Consider the following 20,212-nt stretch of genomic DNA (forward strand, 5'->3'; position numbering starts at 1 on the left):
TAAGAGTTTCATTTACACTTGCAGTTACTATAACTGAACGTGGAATTGAATTTGTTTTGATGTGCAAATTAATGCCGTGTGCTTAATTCACTCTCTAGAAGTGCAAGTATTTCTGCAGTTTCATTAATAAATCCCAATTCCTACTACACCAGCCAGTTTAAGCAACTAGGGCACTGTGAAATGGGTTGTGCCATGGTGTAATTAATTGCCCTGGACACTGCCAGCATCTGCCTGGCTGTTCAGTTCCACCATGGCGAGTCAGGGCCACAAGGCCACATCACAGAGAAACCACAGGTAGCACAGTGCTGCTGGTGGAGCCACCTCTTTACCTGTCTTCTACAGCAGTAGCCCCGATCAGGTGCATGTCTGCTTCTGTGTCATCAAAAACCTTGGCCATCTTCTCCTCCCTGTCCTGCAGAGCCATCTTGGCTTCGTTGAGCTGTCTGTCAATTTTGTCATACTCCTTTTGAGTTAGTTCTTTGAAGGCCACACAGAGCGTTCGGTAGCCATCCTGGTGGTGGGACAGAAAGAAAATAAAGTGGACAAATGCCCTAAATCCAGATTTTTTACAGCTCCTCACTTTAGGGTTAGTGCTTTTGTCTACCATCAGTGCTTCTGTCAGTACTGACCCTGAGGGCAAGGACAATTGTTGGCTTGTGTCAAAAGAGCAACTTTCTGTGTTTATACAGCAACTTCTTCCCACCAGAGTAATCATGGTTCTGCTTATTATGTGCAGGTAATAGGGCAGAAAGAAACTAAGACAGGACCAGGGCTGAGAGTGTGCAGCCAGCAGGGAGAGCAGGGACTGGGTGCCACCACAGCTGGGACCAGGCTGCTGTTGTTACTTCTATTTTTAACTTGCCTGGGAGATGCTTGGACACAAGTGTGATGGAGACCATGTAAGTATATCAAATAAAGGTGGAAGCCAACGAAACAGAAAAGGAAAGAAGCCTGGTATCAAAACAATGTGAAGTGACACTCACATTTTCAACACTTCCCTCCCAAGCAAGGTCACATCCCTATTTTAGGAATAAGGCTTTCCTGACCCCAGGAGCCAGCCAAATGCCATCCATGTGCTCACCATAGCATTGCGGTCCACATGGACTTTTGTTTGTTGGATTTCTTCTTGCTGCACCCTTGGAAAAATAGAGGAGTCTGCTCCTTTACAGAAGAGAAGCAACTTTCCTAAAAGCAAATTATAAATAGTTTATAGCAGTCACAAGCTGCAGAGAGACTTAACAAGACTTAACAACACCAATAGCAAGCAAGTGATGCAGAGGGAGGAATCTGGCAGGACTAAAGAGGGAACTGCTAGAAGCCCAACTGCCTACCAAAAATGGCCTTTCACCATTCATCCTGTGAAAAACCTTTGTCTGACCTGGCTGAGACTTTGGGTGTCCCTACCTGCCTCTGAGCAAGTTTTCTGCAACAGGCTGGACATTGTTTCCTACCTGAAAGCCTTGGCAACCTCTCCAGGGAGGGTAAAACCAGCATCCCAAACCTTACAGGACTGGTACTTGAGAAGGATGGTGACCTCTGAATTTTTCTGTTATTCCCATGAAACCCCATCCCACCCAGGGGACAGTCTCACATGTCTTGCCCTGTACTTGTTCCAGCCTGGAACAAGGCAGGCAGGGAGCTCCCTGTGGGTCATTGTTCTCATCCCCTGATCTGCTGTTGGTGCCAAGCAGCTGCTACAAAGGAAAATTAACTCTGTGGAAACCAGGGCCAGTGCAGGATTTAGTTAGACCAGCTTAGAAAACCTAACAGCTCAGCTTCTCTGGGTCTAGGGATAAGGGGGATGTGTTTTATAGCTGTGCACACAGGTATGAGAGTCCACAAGTGCACTTTGACTGTACCTGTGGTGGTTCTCACAATGACACTCATACGGCGCCGGACGGGGTCAAAGTTCAACACGTGGAGAAGTTGGTACCTTTAAAAAAGGAGAAAAAAGCTTTGACTCAGTGAAGGAAAAATAAAAAAATAATTATTTGAGACAGAAAATCACTAACAATGAGCTCCAGAAATCAATACACCCTACAAGAGGCATCACCCACTGGGGAATTAATTTTACAGCTACTGCACAAGAAAATGGAGGAAAAAACCCAAATTCCAGTAGTCTGTGGTGATCTGAGCATGATAGTGAGGGTGCAGGTGCCCACCAGTGTCCCACCGCCCCCAGCTGGGCAGGGGCTCAGCAGGGAATGGGGCACCACGTGCCACAAGCAGTAACACTGAGTCTTCCATTTAAATAAGAAGTTTCTTCATGAGGGAAGTAAGAAGTGAAACCTGCTTGTGAGGGCAAGCTTTCAGGGAGTGCTGGGACTAAGTCAGTGACTCCCAGATGTCCACCAAGCTGTGAGCACAGGGTAAGGTCCAACTATTTTCAACTTGGGGGGGGGAAGGTTACAGGGAATGGAACTGTATCATGAGTTTAGGCTTACAGTGTCCTGCTGTGAGCCCCAGCCATGGCCCATAAGGTCAGCAGCCACCCCATGAATCCCAGGAGCCACCTGCACAGCCTGGCACAGATGAAGGATACATACAAAGGACTGCAGCCTCTTGAGGGACCTGAATTTAGACATCAGTAAACCACCCGTGGACTTTTGCAAGTGAGCCTTTTTGCCTACACCTTGATGTGCTGTGCTCTGTGAAGGGAACAAGGATTTTGGGGCAGGTCAGCACTGTCTGACAGCCCTCAAGGAACAGCTTTGACCTTGCCAGGTTGACCAAACTCGATTAAGCTGGGTGGGAGTGGTGCAGAAGAGCAGCCCTGTTCCTCAGCAGTCCCAGCAGCACTTACAGCTCAGTTTCATTCTTTTGGTTTCGTATTTTCATGAAATCATTTTCAAGTCCTAGAAAAGTGAAACCATACCTGTCAATAAACAAAAGGACAGAACAACATTGAAAAAACCCATTGGCACATATTATACATAACAATGTTCTTGTTTCACCTTCTGCACTGCAGAGGAGAGCAAAGAAGTCAGTGAGCCCGAGCTAAGGAACACGGCTGGATGTTTGCTTGCTCCATGCAGAGCCTGCTATGATGTTCTGGCACCGCTCCCATCCCCTGGAGAGCTTGGGCACTGGAGCACACAGACACTGAGAGCCTCTGGACATGGTCCACTGGGTCTCTGGCAGGTTTACAAGCCATGAGCAAGTGTACACAGCTGCAACAGACTCCATTTAAAACCTAGGGGCTGGCAAGAGCATAGAATCACTGAATGGCTTGGGCTGGAGAGTATCTTACAGATCACCTAGTCCCAAACTCTTCTCCCTAGTCCTGGCAGGGACACCTTTCACTAGACCAGGTTGCTCAAAGCCCCACCCAGCCTGGCCTCGAGCATCTCCGGCAGGATTCAAATGTGGGGTTGACAAAAGTAACCATCCTATTATTTTGCCACTGCATGGCAAGGAAACAATTTCACTGCAATATGCACATGGTAACTGGTCTCAGTTTCTAGGGGATTAAAGCAAAGGCCACGTGGGCTCCAGCAAAGAAGCCTCTGCCACACCTGGGCACTGCAGCACCTTGGGGCTACTCTCAGTGAATGCAAACCACAGCCTCCCAGGAAGCCGCTCAGGGAAGATCCTTTACAGAGCATCCCTTTAACAGAGAGCTCATTTAAACCCCCAGGCTCATGTGGCTTCACAGGGCTGCAGGTCAGGTTCAGCACTGGTACCACAACCTGCTTCCTAGAGAGACCATGGAAAGGGATTATCACCTTCAGATCACCCTCACCTCCCTCCTTCCCACCAGAGAGAGGGAATCAAAACCCCAACATCTTCACATTCTTACTTTTCTGCGCCTTTCACCAAAGCGATTTCATCTGGGGAAGAGGAGATATAGGTGCATTTGCGCTCTGGATGCGCCATCAGCCCATCCACCTGGTCTGCCTCCTTGATCTGAACCGTGTGGCACAGGCAGAGTGCCCGCAGGAACAGCTCCTCACGGCTCTGGGCAGGAGGGAGGGAGGGCTCGTTACCAGCTGAATGCCACCGCCCAGCCAGGAGCTGGCCACAAAACCCTCACAGCCACCAACACGCACATTTCTTACCTTTTCAGCTTTGCCATAGTATTTTAGGGGTCCATCAGTCTGGGAGAAGCCATCCACCTCCGAAATGCAGTCTTTGTACTTGTGCCCGTCGATGCAGCACTCGATGAACTCCATGCTGTTCTCCGTCAGAGTCCCGGTTTTGTCCGTGAACACGTACTCCACCTGCAAGCACCAGGCACTGCCTTGCTGCACCCCCAACCCCAAGGGACAGGGAAGGAACCCCCAAAAACAGAGGCTGGGGCATTTTAGTGCATCTGTGCCAATGCTGGAGAATACCTGGCTGCTATCCTAACGTGACCCTGCAAAAAAGATGCAGGTGCCCCACTACATCACTGTGCAGTTCTGCTACTTTGCTCCTTGGAGCAGCTCCTCTGCTTTTCAGCCTGTTGCACAGGTGGCAGGAGGCAGCTTCTGAAGACTTAAAATCTGTATCCAGGCTCTTCACTTTCCCCTCATCCTCCCTCTTGGGTCCTTTCCTATAGCCCTAGTGCTTATAGAACTGCTGCTGCAGGTCTGCTGCCTCCTTTAGGGAATTTTCATCTTGCTGCTGTTATTTCCATTAGCTAATTGCTACTCCAAGTATATTTTTATTATTGTTTTTAAAGCAAAATCAAAAGCAGGAGGCACTACACCCAGTATAGATCAGAAAGGGAAGACTGATCTGTCTAGGTGCCCCAGCAAAGCAGCAGCAGCACAGCTGCACGTGCTCTGCACACCCAGGGAGATGACTGGGCAGACATTTTCATTAATCCTCAAAGAGACAGAGGATTTTTAATTTTTAATTGAAGCAGTGAAAGAAAATCACCCTGACACGCAGAGTGCTGCGCCTGATATTCCCCAATATGGAAACAATTGGCGTGACCCAGTTCCTGCTTTTTCATGCACTATTTATAACCTTATCTGTTTCGCAGAGCGAGTGGAATCACATTAAATGGAAAGTGCCACCAAAGCGGGTGAAGTTCTGGCCCGAGGGGACTGCGGGGGATTGCCACAACAAGGGCTCCTGGCAGGGAGGGCACTTTCCTCCACATTTGCATCCAAACAGATGCAAACACAGCACGCTCTGACCTGCCCGAGCTCTTCATTCAGGTCCGAGGTGTTCACCAACGCTCCCTCTTGCATTTCTTCATCATACATCTCCTTGTCCCAAGAGATGAAGAAGGAGCCCAAGAACTTCTGCATCTCTACTGTAACGTACATGGAGACGGGGATAATAAAGTTGAAGAGGACCATAAACGACAGGAAGTCCGTGAACATCCTCAAGACCTGCAAAGGAAAGAGGAGAAGATGCAGCCTGTGGCTGTCAGGACACAGGGGCACTTTACAGCAACACCTCAGGGGTTCTGGACAGCTTCTCTTCCAAGTTAGATAGAAAAGAACAACATGAAAATGAAGGCAGCTAAGATACAGGGCTAAATCCCATTTTCCTTTGGCACAGGAAATCTTACTGCCTTCTGCAGAGCTACCAGGTACACAAATACATCTCACAGCTTCACAGGGACCAAAACAATGTTTCATCTCAGCATACTCCTCTTAATTTATACTGCTATAATTTTACACTTCTACAGGCTCATCCTGATCCCAAGTAACTGGAAAAAAGGAGCAGGTGGCTTGAGACCAGTCAAGCTGTGGCAAGGGTGCAAGTGATGCAGTGACATCCCTGTAAGTCCTCCTCAATAAGCCAACAAATAAAGATCTCTGCACACTCACACTCTCCCAGGCTTGACTGCCCACGTCTCAGCAAGTTTAAGAAACTGGCTGACATGGCCTCAATTTAAGTTTACCTATTCAAAGCTGAAAGATAGCTCGAGTTCAGATAAGGACCCAGGTTAAATCAGCTGCATTTCTGTATTATATAGTATTTATTTATGCTTTGCCCTGCTCCACACAAATATCACTTTGCACAGGCATGAGAGAGGCCCAAAGAAACAAACAGCAGGAGAGACCAAAGGAAACAACAGCACTTTGTGTGAGCAAACAGGACTCCCAGGGCAGGCAGCAGGCACTATCAGATTAACCAAAACAGAGTAAGTAAAGCTGGAGGAGGTGCTGAAATACAAATCCACTTACCTTGAACGTCTCTCTCTCTTTTTTAGTCTTCTCGTTGTACCAAGGCTCATCATTAAATGGATTACTCTGCCAGACATATTTCAGAGTCGTGCACACAGTGGCCTTGCCCAATAGGATGCACAAATACACTATCAAGAAAGCGTTGATAGATCTGAAAAACAGGGTTTTTTTTTAAAATTCTTGCAGCTATTTTTATACAGAAAAGCACGTAAATAGACAGGAACAAGACTTCCTTACTTTTAAGAAGGGAATTACAGAACAAGTGCTTTTGACACTGCTGATATTCAGAGTCAGGTTCATATAACATTTCTTAATTTTGTTTTTAAAGAAAGAAAGCTACTAAATTTTGCTGCTTCTTGCAAGATATGCTTTATCAAATACCCAGATTTTTCTATGCAATCAGAGAGCATCTGAAACAAAAGGCAGCAGATTAGGGGATTATTTCTGTACAAGTCATCCATTGAAAACAAACCCAAACCCAGCAGGTTTTACTGATTTTTTTTTCTGAACACAAATACTCACTTTTCTACTGCAGACCGTTTCTGAGATTTCCCTTGGTAGTTCAGAGCCATTTTTGTTTCCATTCCAGTATAGACTGCAACTCCTGCAGGGTATCAAAGCAGGGCTCATGAGGGACTCGCAGCCCCGGAGGGAGCCAGCTGGCACTTGGCCATCAGGGGCATCGGTGTTTACACCAAACTCCAATCCCAGCTGAAGAAAGAGGCATTGCCCAAGGACTGTTCAGCTACAGAAACCTCTGAGGCTGCTAAGCAATGTAATTGCTGTATCCCAGAGCACTGAGCCAGAGCCCATGGATCACATACAGTCAGGAACAGCATCAGTCTCCCATCACAGCTGTCACCCTCCATCACCAGCGTCTGAGATTGTGCTCCCAGCACACTTCCAGCAAAGGATTTGGGAACAACTCCTTGCTCATCATGTCTCAGGCAAAGAGGAAAACTTGCTCTGGTGTATTAACACAACCTGCACAGCAGGGCAGCCCTGCAGATAGAACCAGTGCCTCCTGATTTCACCCCAGCCACTTTGCCATCAGCTTGCATGAAAACTGAGCTCTACAGCCCAGGCAGACAGGCTGTAGAGAGGTATGTTCCCTCTCCAGATTTAGTAGTGAACATCTACATTTGTCATTATTTATCAGAACTATTTAAATAAATAAACAAAAATAACTTCACCATAAATCTTCTTGGTATTTTTGAGGGTAGCACCTTTCAACAACAGGTTTTCAGGACCCAAAGACCTAAACATAAAAGAAATTATAACATTGCATCACTCAAAGGTAATTCAAACTACTTTATAAATTAGAGTCAGAAATAGGTAATAAAGATAAACAAAGGTTCCTTGGATCTGATTACATGATTTGTATGTTAAATGGGGCCTTGTTTGAGTTTGTTTTTCTCTTTGTATAATTACATTTCCATTTCATTTTACAAATACTATCCCCGACGTACCAAGTTCCACTCTTATTGGGGGATTTTCATTAAGGCTTTTGAGGAACAAGTGCAAAATGTTCAAATCTAGTATGCTCCAGGACTTTTGTAAAAATGGAACGTTAAAGTCATCAGAAGCCTGTCCCTTCCAGCCCAGTCAATCAACAGCACCATCAGAGCTGACAGCCCCATCTGTGTTTTTATTTCTCTTTGAAACCCCCTAATGACCCCTCTGTTGCTTCTAGGGTATGAACAGACCCACCACAGCACAAAACCCATCCAACAACGCTCTGGTGAGAGCAAACTGTTTTTGATGGCTTATGAACATTATTTGCTGGTTTTCCCCTTGAAACACTGATTGGTGTTTAAGTTTTTGCTTACTTTCGAGTGACAGTATTTTGTAATTACCTGGTAAATTTGTGCCCCATCAGCAGGGCAGGACATTACCAGGTGGTCCTGCACTGCTTCCCCAAAAGGGGCTCAAACAAATCACAGGATGGCAGAAGGGAGGCCTCCTTTTAGAATAAAATCTTTGGAATGGTTAAAAAAAAAAAAAAAACAACAAAAACAAAAACAAAAAAAAAACCACCACATTCCCAAATGATGGCAGCACAAGCTCAGATCCTTGAAATTCTCTGTAGATGGCCAACCCCTCTGAGGAGGGCCAGCACACAGCTGCAAGACCAACCTGGCTACGGGCTCTTGGTTACTTCTGTAGATGATAATTCTTCCAACAAATCTGTAATAAAAAGATGAGAAACTTGTATTATAAACACACTAAAGAAAATTCATTGACAGGAAATGGAAGCAAACACAGAAACAAATGAATTTGAGAGTTTAATGTTTCAGAGGGGTGTCTGTGCTCAGGACAGAGAAGCCACACATTTCCCATGCTCAGGGGTGCCCCGGTACCTACACACCCCAGCACATTCCCATTACAGACTGCAGCACACCCCAGCAAACCTCCCTCAAGGGATTTAACCACACAGACCACTTACTCCTGGAAGTCATTCAGCCCATTGCCTTTTACTTGGGAGGTAGAGTGGCCCAAAAATAGGTGCATGGACCATTATTACTGCTGAGCTGACAAAAACCATTATACCATGACAAGTGCTGCACAAGGGAGGCTTTTCTGCAAAGACACTGAGCTTTAAAGACTTTGCCATCCTCATACAGAAGAGGCCCAGTAGCTTATCACTGCCTTGAGACACCTTTTGGCCTCTGATGAAAAGAAGATGGCCTTTGCTGTGCCGAACTGCAGATCCCCCAACCAACGGTGCTGAGGGGCCTGCAGGGAGATGACACCAGGCAGCTGCGGGGCAGGACAGGCAGGGGGGGATGCAGGAGGGACAGACTCACTTGTAGAGGTCAGGCTGTGGCTGTTCACACTCAATTGTGGCGGTGAGGGTGTCGATGGCTTCGTCGGTGCAGAGCACGGTGGTGTCCCGCACTGCGTAGTGAGTCTGGGCACAGGAGCACAGGCAGCGTCACCTCAAGCCCCAGCTACAAGCCCATCCCCAAGTTTTATACCCCCTTACTTAAAATGCCACCATGCACAAGCTAGTCAGCACCAGCAGCTCTCCCAAGCCCTTGTCATGCTCCCATGAGGCAGCTGAAGCACCTCTCAGTGAAAGAATGAAGTCACTAAAGCTTAAGGGAAACCACAGTAGCAAGGAGCTGCTGGGTGTGTCTCAGTAAGGCACACACCAAAAGCAGAGCATCCTTGGTTTTCCCTCGGGACTTGCCCTGGTTGGGGTGGAGGGGAGGCTGCAGGTGCCCCATGAAGAAGGGGTTCTTGGGGACCACCTGCCCTGGCTCCTGACAGTAACCAGACACCAGCTCCAGCACCAGGGATCAGGCAGAGCACTGGCAGACTCTGAGCTATTTTTAGCAGCTGCTGCTGCAAAGGTTCATCTCTCATAATTAACTGAAAAGCCCACAAAGGATCTGCTCACTGCCTTTCAGGCTCTATTTATAGGACCTACTCAGAGCTCCAAGTCACGGTGGGCTGCCTCAATCCACCTTCATAAACAAATTCATTAAAATGCTTCCTCCACTCCTCCCGCTTGCATCCCCTTCCCTGCACAGACCGGAGGCACCGCCACGCGACACACGCTGCAGTCATGGCAGTGGAAACCCCCACCTTTGTGCTGCTTTGGTGACCTACCTGGCTGTTCCAACTGACAGCACACACGGATCTCCAGCACACATCACAGCTTCTGTGTAGCACAAGTCAAAACTGATCCTGCAGTGCCCAGTACCAAACCCAGCCCTTGTAGGGGTTTTGCATTGCTCCCATCAGCAGAGACACTGTGCAATTACCGAGTGATACTTCAAAGCTGCCTCCCAATCAATTCCACAATCTTTACATCCTTTAGCGTATTTAGAAAACATGTGTTCTTTTAGCTAACGTATGGCCAAAGATTTGTGCTTCAAAGACAGAGCCCTGACAAAATCTCTTTTACAGTTCTATTCCAGTTTCACTTCATCAGGCACCTTTCCCATACCTCAACCTGACATGCCCCAAATACCAGAAAAATCTCCACCAAGAAGGGAGCAGATATCCCTGCAGATGAGGTGTGGTGATTACCCAAGCATGCTTCCCTCACCCCCCTTTTGCAGCAAACCCTGGTTTGTAATGTTAGATCTATTCCCCCAAACAGAGCTGGCTTTTCTATTCCCTCTTCCCCTTCAAACTCATCTTCACCTTGTCATGAAACAGGAGACAGCTCCCAGTCACCTACAGGAATCCACAAACCAAGAAAAAACACCACAGGGCTTGATATAGAAACTCAGCATTGCATCCCCAGACTCACAAGTTACTAAGAGCCCAGACTCTGCAAAAGTAATGTGAACTCATGTATATGATACACCTGCCACAAATAAGCAATAGCCTTTTAACATGGTTAGCTATTTTTAGCCTCAAGCCACTTCAGAGCTCCAACTCCTCACTAGTGGAACCAGTACTGTGCACCAGCACCTACACAGGTTGTCCAGTGCCAGTTAAGAGCAGCCCATAGAGAAGAGCCACAAATCTCAGATAAACATATCAGATCCACAGTGGTATTCCCACTGACTTCAGAGTGTGCTGGAATTAATCATGTCATTTTAAAGTATCTTCCAGTCTTACTACTGCAGCTGCTAGTATCTGTATAAATATTTATCACACAAGTGCAACCAAATGTTCATGTCTTCTGACGTATATAAGCTTTTTGTTGCTGCTTCTTTCCCTTGTTTAGAGGGGAGGAGAGAAAGAAAGAAAGAAAACAAACTGAAAATATTCATCCTGGGCAAGACTAGTATTAAATTTCACTGCTTGCTTCAGGGAAAGGGAGAGAAAATCCCAGAAGCGATGCTTTTCTCACGCTGCTGAAAAATTCCCCGAATGAGTCTAGACATGCTGCCTCAAAAAAGTCCCTAATCTCACTGGAAATGCTTAGTTAAGTAATGGGAGCATTGGCGGCCCTGGAAAAGGAGCTGGAGAGCTGCAGGCACTGCTCCCCTGACGCACCAGAGCTCACAGAGTGTGGCCGGAGCAGGGAAGTGCTGACACTTCCTGCGATGGGCAGCGAAGCTGTATCGATAAACAGCAATCCAGTTTGGGGCAGCGCCAGCAGAAATGGCCCTTGGAGACAAAACAGAGCACAAACAATCCCCGAGGGCTTCGCTGCTGACGCACTGGAAGCCAACAAGAGGCAAGAGCTGTTAAAGAGCCACGCAGCTGCAGGAATGGGCTCCAGGGCAGCACCCTCAGGTACGCACAGCCCTGCCATGCAAGCAGTGGCATCTCCAGGTACCCCAGTATCCCACACGCTGCCCCACCCAGCCCCATTACCTTGAAATTGGACTCGCCATCAAGGCTTGCTGTAGTGACATAACAGGTCCCATCAATGCTGCTGGAGGCCAAAAATATCAAGTCACAGGGGAAGGTCTCATCTGCCTTTACTTCTACTATGTCTCCAACCTAGAAGACAGGAAACAGTCCCATGAAAAGTCCTCTCAGTTGTTATTAGATGGTTATGATTTAGCTTCTCTCAAAGCCTAGAAGAAATCACTTTGGCTAAAAGGGAAACTGAGGTCCAAGAGGTGCATGGATCCCTGAGCATCACTCCACAGCCTGATGGGGCGATGCAGCCCGCACTGACTCAGAGCACCCACGTGGCACAGTTAGTAAGTATTTCTCTACTAAATCTTGATGGAGAAAGACTGTACTTGCCTGAAGTGTGGTGTGATAAATTAACGTCAAAGCTAAGTGTACTTTCGTGGTGTCCTTGGGAGAGTTGGAAATAGAAGAGGACTGCCTGTCCTGGAGAAGTGTAAAATGCTGACAGATCTGTCACTTGTCAGTCCTGTACAGCTTTTGTGAGACAGTTTTTCAAAAGCAATCAAAGGCAGCTTCACTCCTTAACTGGGAACAGCTCTCAGAGCATCTCATCTGAAAGTGAGCACACTGGGGCAGCTCTAACCCAGTGCACCCTCCTCCCCTGCCCCCTCAGCACACACCTCTGTGCTCCCATCAGCCTCAGTGATAACACACATGAGTTCTCTGCTAACAGTTACCTTGATTTTTTCACTCTCTTTCCGCACTTGCTTTGCATTTTCGACAACAAAGACGTTGCTTTTGTTCACTTCGTTGTCAGCTCTGTGCCTCAGCCAGTCCTCGTACCCCTAAGGCACAGACACAGGAACACAAACTTGTAACAAAGCAAGTAAACTAATGAAAAGGGAGGACTGAGGATGAGAGGGACACGTTAAAACAATGAATAAGGCAACCAGTCCTCAGACCTCCTTCATGCCTGACAAAACATCAACCAGAGTAGCTCAGACTGAATCAATTTATTTTAAAAACTTCATATGCATATTTGACAGATTCAGAACAGATTAAAATAACACAAAAATAATCTATATGTGGGGCATACAACGAGCAGCTAAACTACTGTAACATATTTCTATTATTCTCAGTGCTGGCAAGAACAGACTGATAATATGAATAATACACTCAGCAGCCTGCAGCTCTTTCCTATGGTAACGCAGGATGACACTCTTCCTCTTCAGTCTTTACTGGAAGAATACAACACTGAGATTTGAAGCAGATAGATGTTATTCTAGCTCTCCCTTTCCAGCCCTCACAGAAGAAACTTCTTTTATTATTCAATAAGGAAATTTTAAATGGCATGTGTGCCTGTGATGGGAGGAAAAAGGTCTTTTAACACTGCAAGGAGATGAGGACTACATGTTTTCAGGGCTAGCTGAGTGGCTGAACAGAACCTGTCCTTTCCACCTACCAGCATGGGAGCAGAGCGTGGGCTATATTTGGAGCACGTCTCTGCAAGGACTCAGAGAGCTCTTCTAAAAAGAGGAAAAACATTCAAGTAACACCAGAACTACAGCAGAAAGCTTTACTGACCCTCAAGGCCCGCTTACAACAGCACAGAGGTGTTTTACATTGCCAGAACAGGAGACACCAATAACCACACTCAAAATGCAGCCTCTCCTGAAAAGCACCAGTGCACATCTCACCCTCTAAGAAGGGTGCACCAAACCTACAGCACACGGTGGCTTCTGAGTATATTTAAATACATGTTCATCATTTTCTCTACATATCCCAAAGAGCATCTGCTCCTCCCCACACTGACACCGTACCTGTTTGATAGCTGTGACAGTGATGACAAAGAAGAGCGGGAGGCCACTGGTCACCGGGCTGGTTGGGGTGTCCACTATCACCTGCGGAAAGAAAAATGGATTGCTGAGCCCTGGTTTTTAGGCAGTAGAAGAAACCCAAAGCTTTGGTTATGGGGGGAAAAGGGTGCTTATCCCACTGGGGCAAGTCAGAGCCTAGCAGAAGAGAAAGGGAAGGAAGGGCTGGTTATGAAAGGGAGGGCAGTACCAGTCATCTTGAACCACTGATACTTGGAGGCTAAAAATAACACCCATCAGCCCAGATTACCTATGAAATATACTGCAGAACAGAACATGAATATTTAAGTAAAAGAGAAATCCAGGCTTTGTCTTTAAGCTCTCAGATTTGGAGTTCAGAGCATGATTTAAGTACCATGGCTGCTCAGGGGCCTTGGGGAAGAGAGCTGGATCCTTCCTGAGCTCACTGCAGTGCTCGAGCCAGCACCATGGTAAAGACCAAGCCCCTTGATCACTAATTAAACCTTTGGGCTGTTCTTTCTGACTGTACCAGGCCTTGGCCCAAAGGGTAAGGATGGCAGAACAGGTTCATAAGTGAGAGGGAACACCTTCCACCTTCCAAAACAGCACACCATAAATTGGTCATTTTTCCTGCTGTTCCTGGAGAGAATGGGAGCACGAGAAGCAGATGATGAGGGCTGCAATGAAAGGGATGGGGAAACTCAGCAGAAAGGCTTTGTGTCCCCACAAAGGGACTTTGTCTCCTGTTTGTGCTTCCCCAGCATGCTCACAAACAGCAGTATCTGGATATCTATTGTTTCAGGCTGCCTGTAAAAAGCTGTGTTAAGGACAGGACTCCTCTTATCAGCTACGTGGACATTTTTGACTATGAAATGCTGTACACTGCAATATTACCCCGCACTACTGAACCCAGAGAGAAAAGCCAGAAGATTCTGAAGTGGAAGAGATACACCACAAGAAGCAGCCAGATAAATGGCATACTAGTTAAGCAGCAGGAAGGTAAACCAAGATAAACACCAAAAATATTTCCAGGCACACAAAGCCCTGGCTCACTCAAATGGGATTAAAATGTTTCCAAGCAGAAAGTCTGGTAGAAACCACACTTTGGAAGAACAGCCTCGAGTGAGGATAGTGCCAAGAGTCACACAGACACACTGCACAAGTGATGGCCACTCACTGGGGCATTATCATGAAGTTTCAGCCAGTCAGCCAAAAGTTACCTTGCAAAAATTGGACAGATCTAGGGAATCCAAGAAGAACTTTGGCTTTCTGCCGAGAAGGACAAAATTGAGGACCTCCTGCTGCCCAGCAGGAGAGTTTCCTACACTGGACAAGATGTAGTTGTATTTATGTAAAAAAACAATACCATGTCTGTCCACACAGATATAGGATCACAAATACCAGATGAAGTGCCTGGAATAATTCACATATTTGGAGTTTGGACTCCCTGCAAAAATCCCCTGGCTGGACAGTACTCTTCCCCTTTGTGGATGGTGAAAAGCTGAGGGGACACACAAGCAACAAGCCAGGACAAAGGCAAACTCATCTGAAACTATTTTTGAACTGGTTTAGGACTTGAACAGCTTGATTTGAATCCACTTAAAAGTGGCAAAGTCCTCCTGTTACTTAATAGCTTCTTACAAGATTCCTTAGGACACTAAGGACCACACTTTCCTCCTCAAAGGGACACTTTTCACTCCTGCTACCTCCTAAAATAGCTTACTGCCACCAGCTTGGTTTGTCTACACTCTGGGACTGTGCTCCAGCCCCTTCTACCGGGAGGTTCCCTGCAGATTCCTGCAAGTGCTGCAACAGATGAACCAAAGAAACAGCTATTTGTATCCCTATTTGTGCACAACGTGTTTTATGTTTAATGCATGTACTTTGTCTTACAAAGAGCTGGATCTGGAGGCACAGAGTAATAGATGTTTTGATAAAGCATTTTACAACAGGCAGAGCAGATGCACCCAAGTGCTGTGACACTTCACTCCTCGTGCAGAACCAGGTAGGACAACCCCATCAATTTTAAGAAATTTAAAGATAAGCATGAACACTTAAGATATAGATGGCATTTTTCAAGGTATAACCCTTGGCATTTAAAATGAATGGAGTGGCCCTGAGTGCCTTTTTAAGGCAAGTGACGTCTCCAGAATGACAAGCACCTGGGGGCAGGAGGCTGCTCTCTCCAGCAGCCAGTGGATCAGTGCTGTCAGGCTGGGTTTGGCTCAGTTGGGTTTGTTTTTTCTCTAACAGACCACGAGGGCTGCTTCCTGATTTTAGAGGTGCTCACAGAAAAAAAACAAGGAGGAACAGCCAGGCTCTTCTCTCACCTGCATAGACCTGTGCCTAAAATGGGCAAGCAGCTAGACTGAAACTCACTTTGTAACTATAATCAGGAATATTTCATGTTCTCCATGGCCAGAGGGTCAATAGATAAAATGTAATAGCACGTCACTAAGTGGCCAGCTACACAAAAAGGACATCCTGACTCCAGGGTATCACTTCAGTTCAAGGCAAATTACAAATTGGGTCTGACAAAATGGAGCAACGCCAGCAAAATGAAGAGATGGAGGCAAGCCAGCTGACGCCAGAGTAAATTGGCCTTTCATGTCACACTGCCAGGAGGAGCCACATGGCTGTGTCTCGGGATCCCTGCTCCTGCAGCCACCACCAGAGTGACTGGAAACCAGAACCCTTTACAGTAGGGATAAAACAGTTCAGGCACTCATCTTTTAACCTGCAGCCTGGGAGAGAGTGATATCCCAGTCCTGACCCACCAAAACCCTGCAGAAGCCACACAACGCCTTTTTATTTGTGGGGTAGAGCTCTGGTGCCTCTTTCCAGCCCTAGAGCTGGCTGTGTGCTGAGCCCCAGACCTGAGGATTTAAAATGTGAGCAAAGGCATTGCAGTGATTCTCCCAAACTCCCTTTGCCCCAGTGCATTTTGACAGCTTGCTTTTCTTGGATGACAGAACAGAAAATGAGTATTCCTCAGGATCTGCCCCTTCATACAAGCCACAAAGCAGAGCATGAAAAGTTTGTGCCTGTAATAAATTTGCTGCTTTGCCCATGCAGAGCAACTTCCTGAAGCTTCAGGTTTCCAGAGTTCATCTTACGCATTTTCTGAATTTTACTGAGTACATCCTATCTCTCCTGCTTGCCTTGAAACTCATCATACCTGAGACATAAAATATCATATCACTTGGGGAAATATGAAACAGAAGTAGTAATGGTGACAAAAAAACAGATCTTAATTGTATAGCATCAAGTGTATTTTCAGTGGTTGAATGATCTTAACAGTGAGAATTAAGACGGTTTTTCAATGTTCCAGCAGTCATTCAAACCCCATCTCAGATAGGCCCAGATATTTTAATTATTTTTACGCCTTGGATGGTGTGGCAGAATTATAACACAGCTTCCAACTCAACAAATTCCAAACCTCTTATAAGCACAAACATTCTTAAATCTCAATTCTTGTTCAAGCTATGTTTAACATCAGTGTCTAAATAAAACTCACTCTTAGCATCACAGCTCTTACCTGCACGAGGAAGATGATAAGGAAGTAGAAGTTGGCAATTCTTCTAAACTGCTCAAAAAGGTTCTTCGGGAGGAAATTCCAGAGGGTGTACTGTGGGGAGAGAGGGGGACTCACAAACAGACCAAGGCACGTCGCTGACAGGGACTAGAGCTACCAAAGGGAATGATCTGCACAGAGGAGCAAAGGAGCTCTCCTTTAACGTGGCAAGGCAAGCACAGCGAGGCGGCTGAGCAGCCCTGGTGGGCCCCAGGCAGAGATGCAGGTCCTGGATCTAAAGCCAGGAGCACAGGGCAGCTGGATGCAGAGACACCACCAAGCTCTGCTTCGGCTTCCAGCTCCAGCTCTCTGCTGGAGCACCGAACCCTGGAAGTGCCTCACTGACAACTTCTAGAAAGGCATTTGCAGACACCTGCTTTCATTACAACATAATGTACAGTGGATAATTTTTTTCCAATTCCCAAAACCATCTTAGAGCTGCTTTTGTTATTAAAAAAAAAAAAGGCAAAAAGCCATGCTGCCCATACAAATTCAGTATTAGGTTGTGCTTCATTATAATTTTAAGAAGGCTGCTGAATCATTTCATTTACTTTGGAAAGCATGTGGAATTTAGGAACAACATGGAAAATAATGGGTCTAATATCTATCTTTCAGTCTGTCTAGAATAAAAAAGAATAAGCAGCCAAGTCTCAAGACCAATGTCCATTTAATTATAAAAGAGACTGGTAAGGTCCCAGGCCTAGCAAATATAAATGGAAAAAAAGAGCAAGGACACAACATTCAAAACTAAATCAAGGAAGAACTAAAATTAGTGCTCAACCAAACCATTTTTCAGAGAGGGAACTGAGACAGGGGAAGGTGTCCTCGCTGAAGGCCCCTCCTGTGTGCCAGGGAAACGTCAGTGGGAATGCTACACAAGTTAAACATGGACAGACTTAAAACTTTTCCCAAAAATAAACTCAGACATAAAAACAGATAAGATCCAGGATGTATAAAAAAAGAAAGGAGAGGAGAAAAAAACCCCTTAGAGCTCAAGTACAGCAAAACTGAAGCCCAAGTGTATGCTGAGCATCATGAATCCTAGGCACTGGGATACGTATCCAGCTGTGTTGACAATATGGAATGCCACTTGTTTGATATTTTACTCGAATTGGCTTCAAATCTTTTGAAATAGCTTCATGAATGTCATGGAAAAAAGCTAGGCAGAAAGCAGATGGGTGTCATCACAGTTTTCCACCATAAACAAAAGCTGCATTAATACCATATGAATGTTTCCCCCCCTTTCATCCAAAGGGATAAACAGAGCATGGTTATTTTTGCCCTATCTCAAGAGAGAAAAATCCCATAGAACCAAAGTAAAAAAAAAGTGAATCACATTTTTATGTCCCTTTATAAAATAATCCCATTCCTGTTTGCAAATCTTAGTTGCTGTTATCTCATGCTGTATTGTATCATATCTGTCTTTTCTTCCCAAAGGGAATACCAGAAGACTTTAAAAAACACCAAAAAAAAACCCCAACCCCACAAAATCAATGTGTCCACATGCTTTGCTCTCATCCAGCCAACAAGAAAGGAACTCATACATGCCCCAACCGGCATTTATAGGATGAAAAAAAAAAAAGCAAGACTACGAGAGAGACTGGAGCTGTGTGTAAGGGCTGTACCAGGCTGCTCCACTTGCAGATGGACCTTTACATCCACCCTTGAGGAATTCAGAGTCTCTCAATTTCCAAATCCCCCACCGAATAAAAGCAGGGTGAGTACCCGAGCAGCCATCACGCACACGGCGCAGCTGGACGAGCAGGGCGAGCTCACCTTGGAGGAGACGATCCTGTTGTCGCAGAACTTCTGTGCCACGTACGCCTCGGTGTCCGAAACGGGGCGGTGCCCGACCACCACGGTGCGCGTCCCCACCCGCTTCTCCTCCCCAGCACACTGTCGGGCAGCCAGGAAAAGGAAAAACCAGCTTTTAGCTCAAAGTAACTTAAATATTTGTACTAATAGCTTCCAGCTTCTCAGTGCACCGCGCTGTTCTTTGGAAATAAGGCAGCTGGAACTCAAAAATTCACCTCTCTGCCCCAGCCAAAGCACAAGAATGAAGAACACGTAAGGTCATTCAGCAAAACTCAGGCCATGCTGAGCCTCAAACACACCTTTGCTCAGCCATCAGCTCCCAGGACCACAGCCTGTCCTACACCCCACCAGGACAGGTCACTGCACTCCTGCCCTGTGCAGGACAGCTGCTGCCTGTATGTGCAGCCTGTGCCAGGTTATTTTTTCCTCTTGAAGAAGAATATGTCTTTATTAAGGACCTCAAGTCACTAGGAATATAATTTATCATCCACACATCTCTTCCTAGTCCTGACCTGGAGAATCCTGCAGCTCTGTGTTTATTCACTGCGTGGAGGACGATGGAAACTGCACCCTCCCTTATCCTCACTCTTCTGTCCAACCCTCAAGCCCATGCAAAATGTCTCACCACCACACTGGTACACACAGATTTAGCACTTAGCTCAAAAAACCAAAAGGGTCTTCTTCTGCTATTTAAAAATCTCAGCTAAAATCTGAAATAATGAAGCAGTTTCACATCACAAACTCCTCAAGATGACACACAGGGTGCTGGGAAGCCAGCTGGGCTTGCTGGGGGGTTAATTTAAAGCAGAATGAGATGTCACAAGTGAATGTCAGCCTCATGTCATGGGGGCTTGATGACAGCCCCACTGCTCCGCAGCAGCATGAGAGGAACTGCAGCGGAATAACCTCAGCAGGGAAGCAGGGCTGCTCTGCAGGAGGACAGCAGCCCTTGCACAAAGCCACGAGACACCTGTGATCAGCAACACGGGGCTCCAGCAGAGACCCAGCCACCCCACAGCCCTTCCAGGCTACCCAGGGGACGCGACAGCACCCTGCAAACTACAGACACATCCTCCAGATCCAAGGGAGAGGATGTTAACACATAGTAAACAAAACATCTCAATGCACCAAAACTATCAGAGCTCTTCTATTTTAATGTGACTCTTAAACATCCAAGTTCCAACTTCTTGTAAATTATTTTAAAACCTTTCCCAACGTGTGACAAAGCCAAGGGCAGGCAGGTCCCTGCCAGTGCCTGCAGCCCAATGGAAGCTCTTGAGTGGACGAGGCAGCACTGCGAGCTCTACAGCCTCCAGCTCTGGCCTGCACAGCACACTCAAGTTTCTCAGTGGACCAGAAAACTTTATGTTCAAAAACAACAGAACTGTGCAATACTTTAAAAATCAGCTTTTCATTCTGTCCAGGTTCCCCCTTTCATATAACAAAGTGTTCTTGCCACAGATGCTCACAGCCAAGGGAGAAGACCTGGCTGGCACCAGGAAGCATTTTGTGATGCTGAACTTAAAATTACACAGTGCATTTAAAATGCCCACTAACAGCAAATGAGTAAAGAGGGGAGGGGGGGAAAG

The 20,212-nt window shown here is 46.4% G+C and overlaps 1 protein-coding gene across 7 annotated transcripts in view; it reads right to left on the minus strand.

Annotated features, from left to right (window-relative positions):
- ATP11C (ATPase phospholipid transporting 11C) overlaps window positions 1–20,212 on the minus strand; it is a 44,094-nt gene that overhangs the window by 19,357 nt on the left and 4,525 nt on the right. For 6 of the 7 annotated variants that reach the window (XR_001864514.1, XM_017742260.1, XM_017742237.1 and 3 more), the window contains exons 2-18: window positions 18,585–18,704; window positions 16,773–16,862; window positions 13,220–13,300; window positions 12,137–12,244; window positions 11,412–11,540; window positions 8,936–9,039; window positions 8,265–8,315; window positions 7,322–7,386; window positions 6,651–6,732; window positions 6,129–6,279; window positions 5,127–5,324; window positions 4,059–4,220; window positions 3,800–3,957; window positions 2,804–2,875; window positions 1,860–1,933; window positions 1,082–1,185; window positions 330–511 (exon numbers count right to left, since the gene is read on the minus strand). Coding sequence is in view for 6 of the 7 variants with exons in the window: in XM_017742260.1 (XP_017597749.1) it covers window positions 330–511; window positions 1,082–1,185; window positions 1,860–1,933; window positions 2,804–2,875; window positions 3,800–3,957; window positions 4,059–4,220; window positions 5,127–5,324; window positions 6,129–6,279; window positions 6,651–6,732; window positions 7,322–7,386; window positions 8,265–8,315; window positions 8,936–9,039; window positions 11,412–11,540; window positions 12,137–12,244; window positions 13,220–13,300; window positions 16,773–16,862; window positions 18,585–18,704 (1,931 nt within the window). In the remaining variant the exon portion in view is untranslated. The remainder of the gene's footprint in view (window positions 1–329; window positions 512–1,081; window positions 1,186–1,859; window positions 1,934–2,803; window positions 2,876–3,799; window positions 3,958–4,058; window positions 4,221–5,126; window positions 5,325–6,128; window positions 6,280–6,650; window positions 6,733–7,321; window positions 7,387–8,264; window positions 8,316–8,935; window positions 9,040–11,411; window positions 11,541–12,136; window positions 12,245–13,219; window positions 13,301–16,772; window positions 16,863–18,584; window positions 18,705–20,212) is intronic. The other variant, XM_017742251.1, reaches the window with a different exon arrangement.

The sequence above is a fragment of the Corvus brachyrhynchos genome, unplaced genomic scaffold (assembly GCF_000691975.1).
Source record: "Corvus brachyrhynchos isolate BGI_N302 unplaced genomic scaffold, ASM69197v1 scaffold220, whole genome shotgun sequence".
Taxonomy (NCBI): Eukaryota; Metazoa; Chordata; class Aves; order Passeriformes; family Corvidae; genus Corvus; species Corvus brachyrhynchos.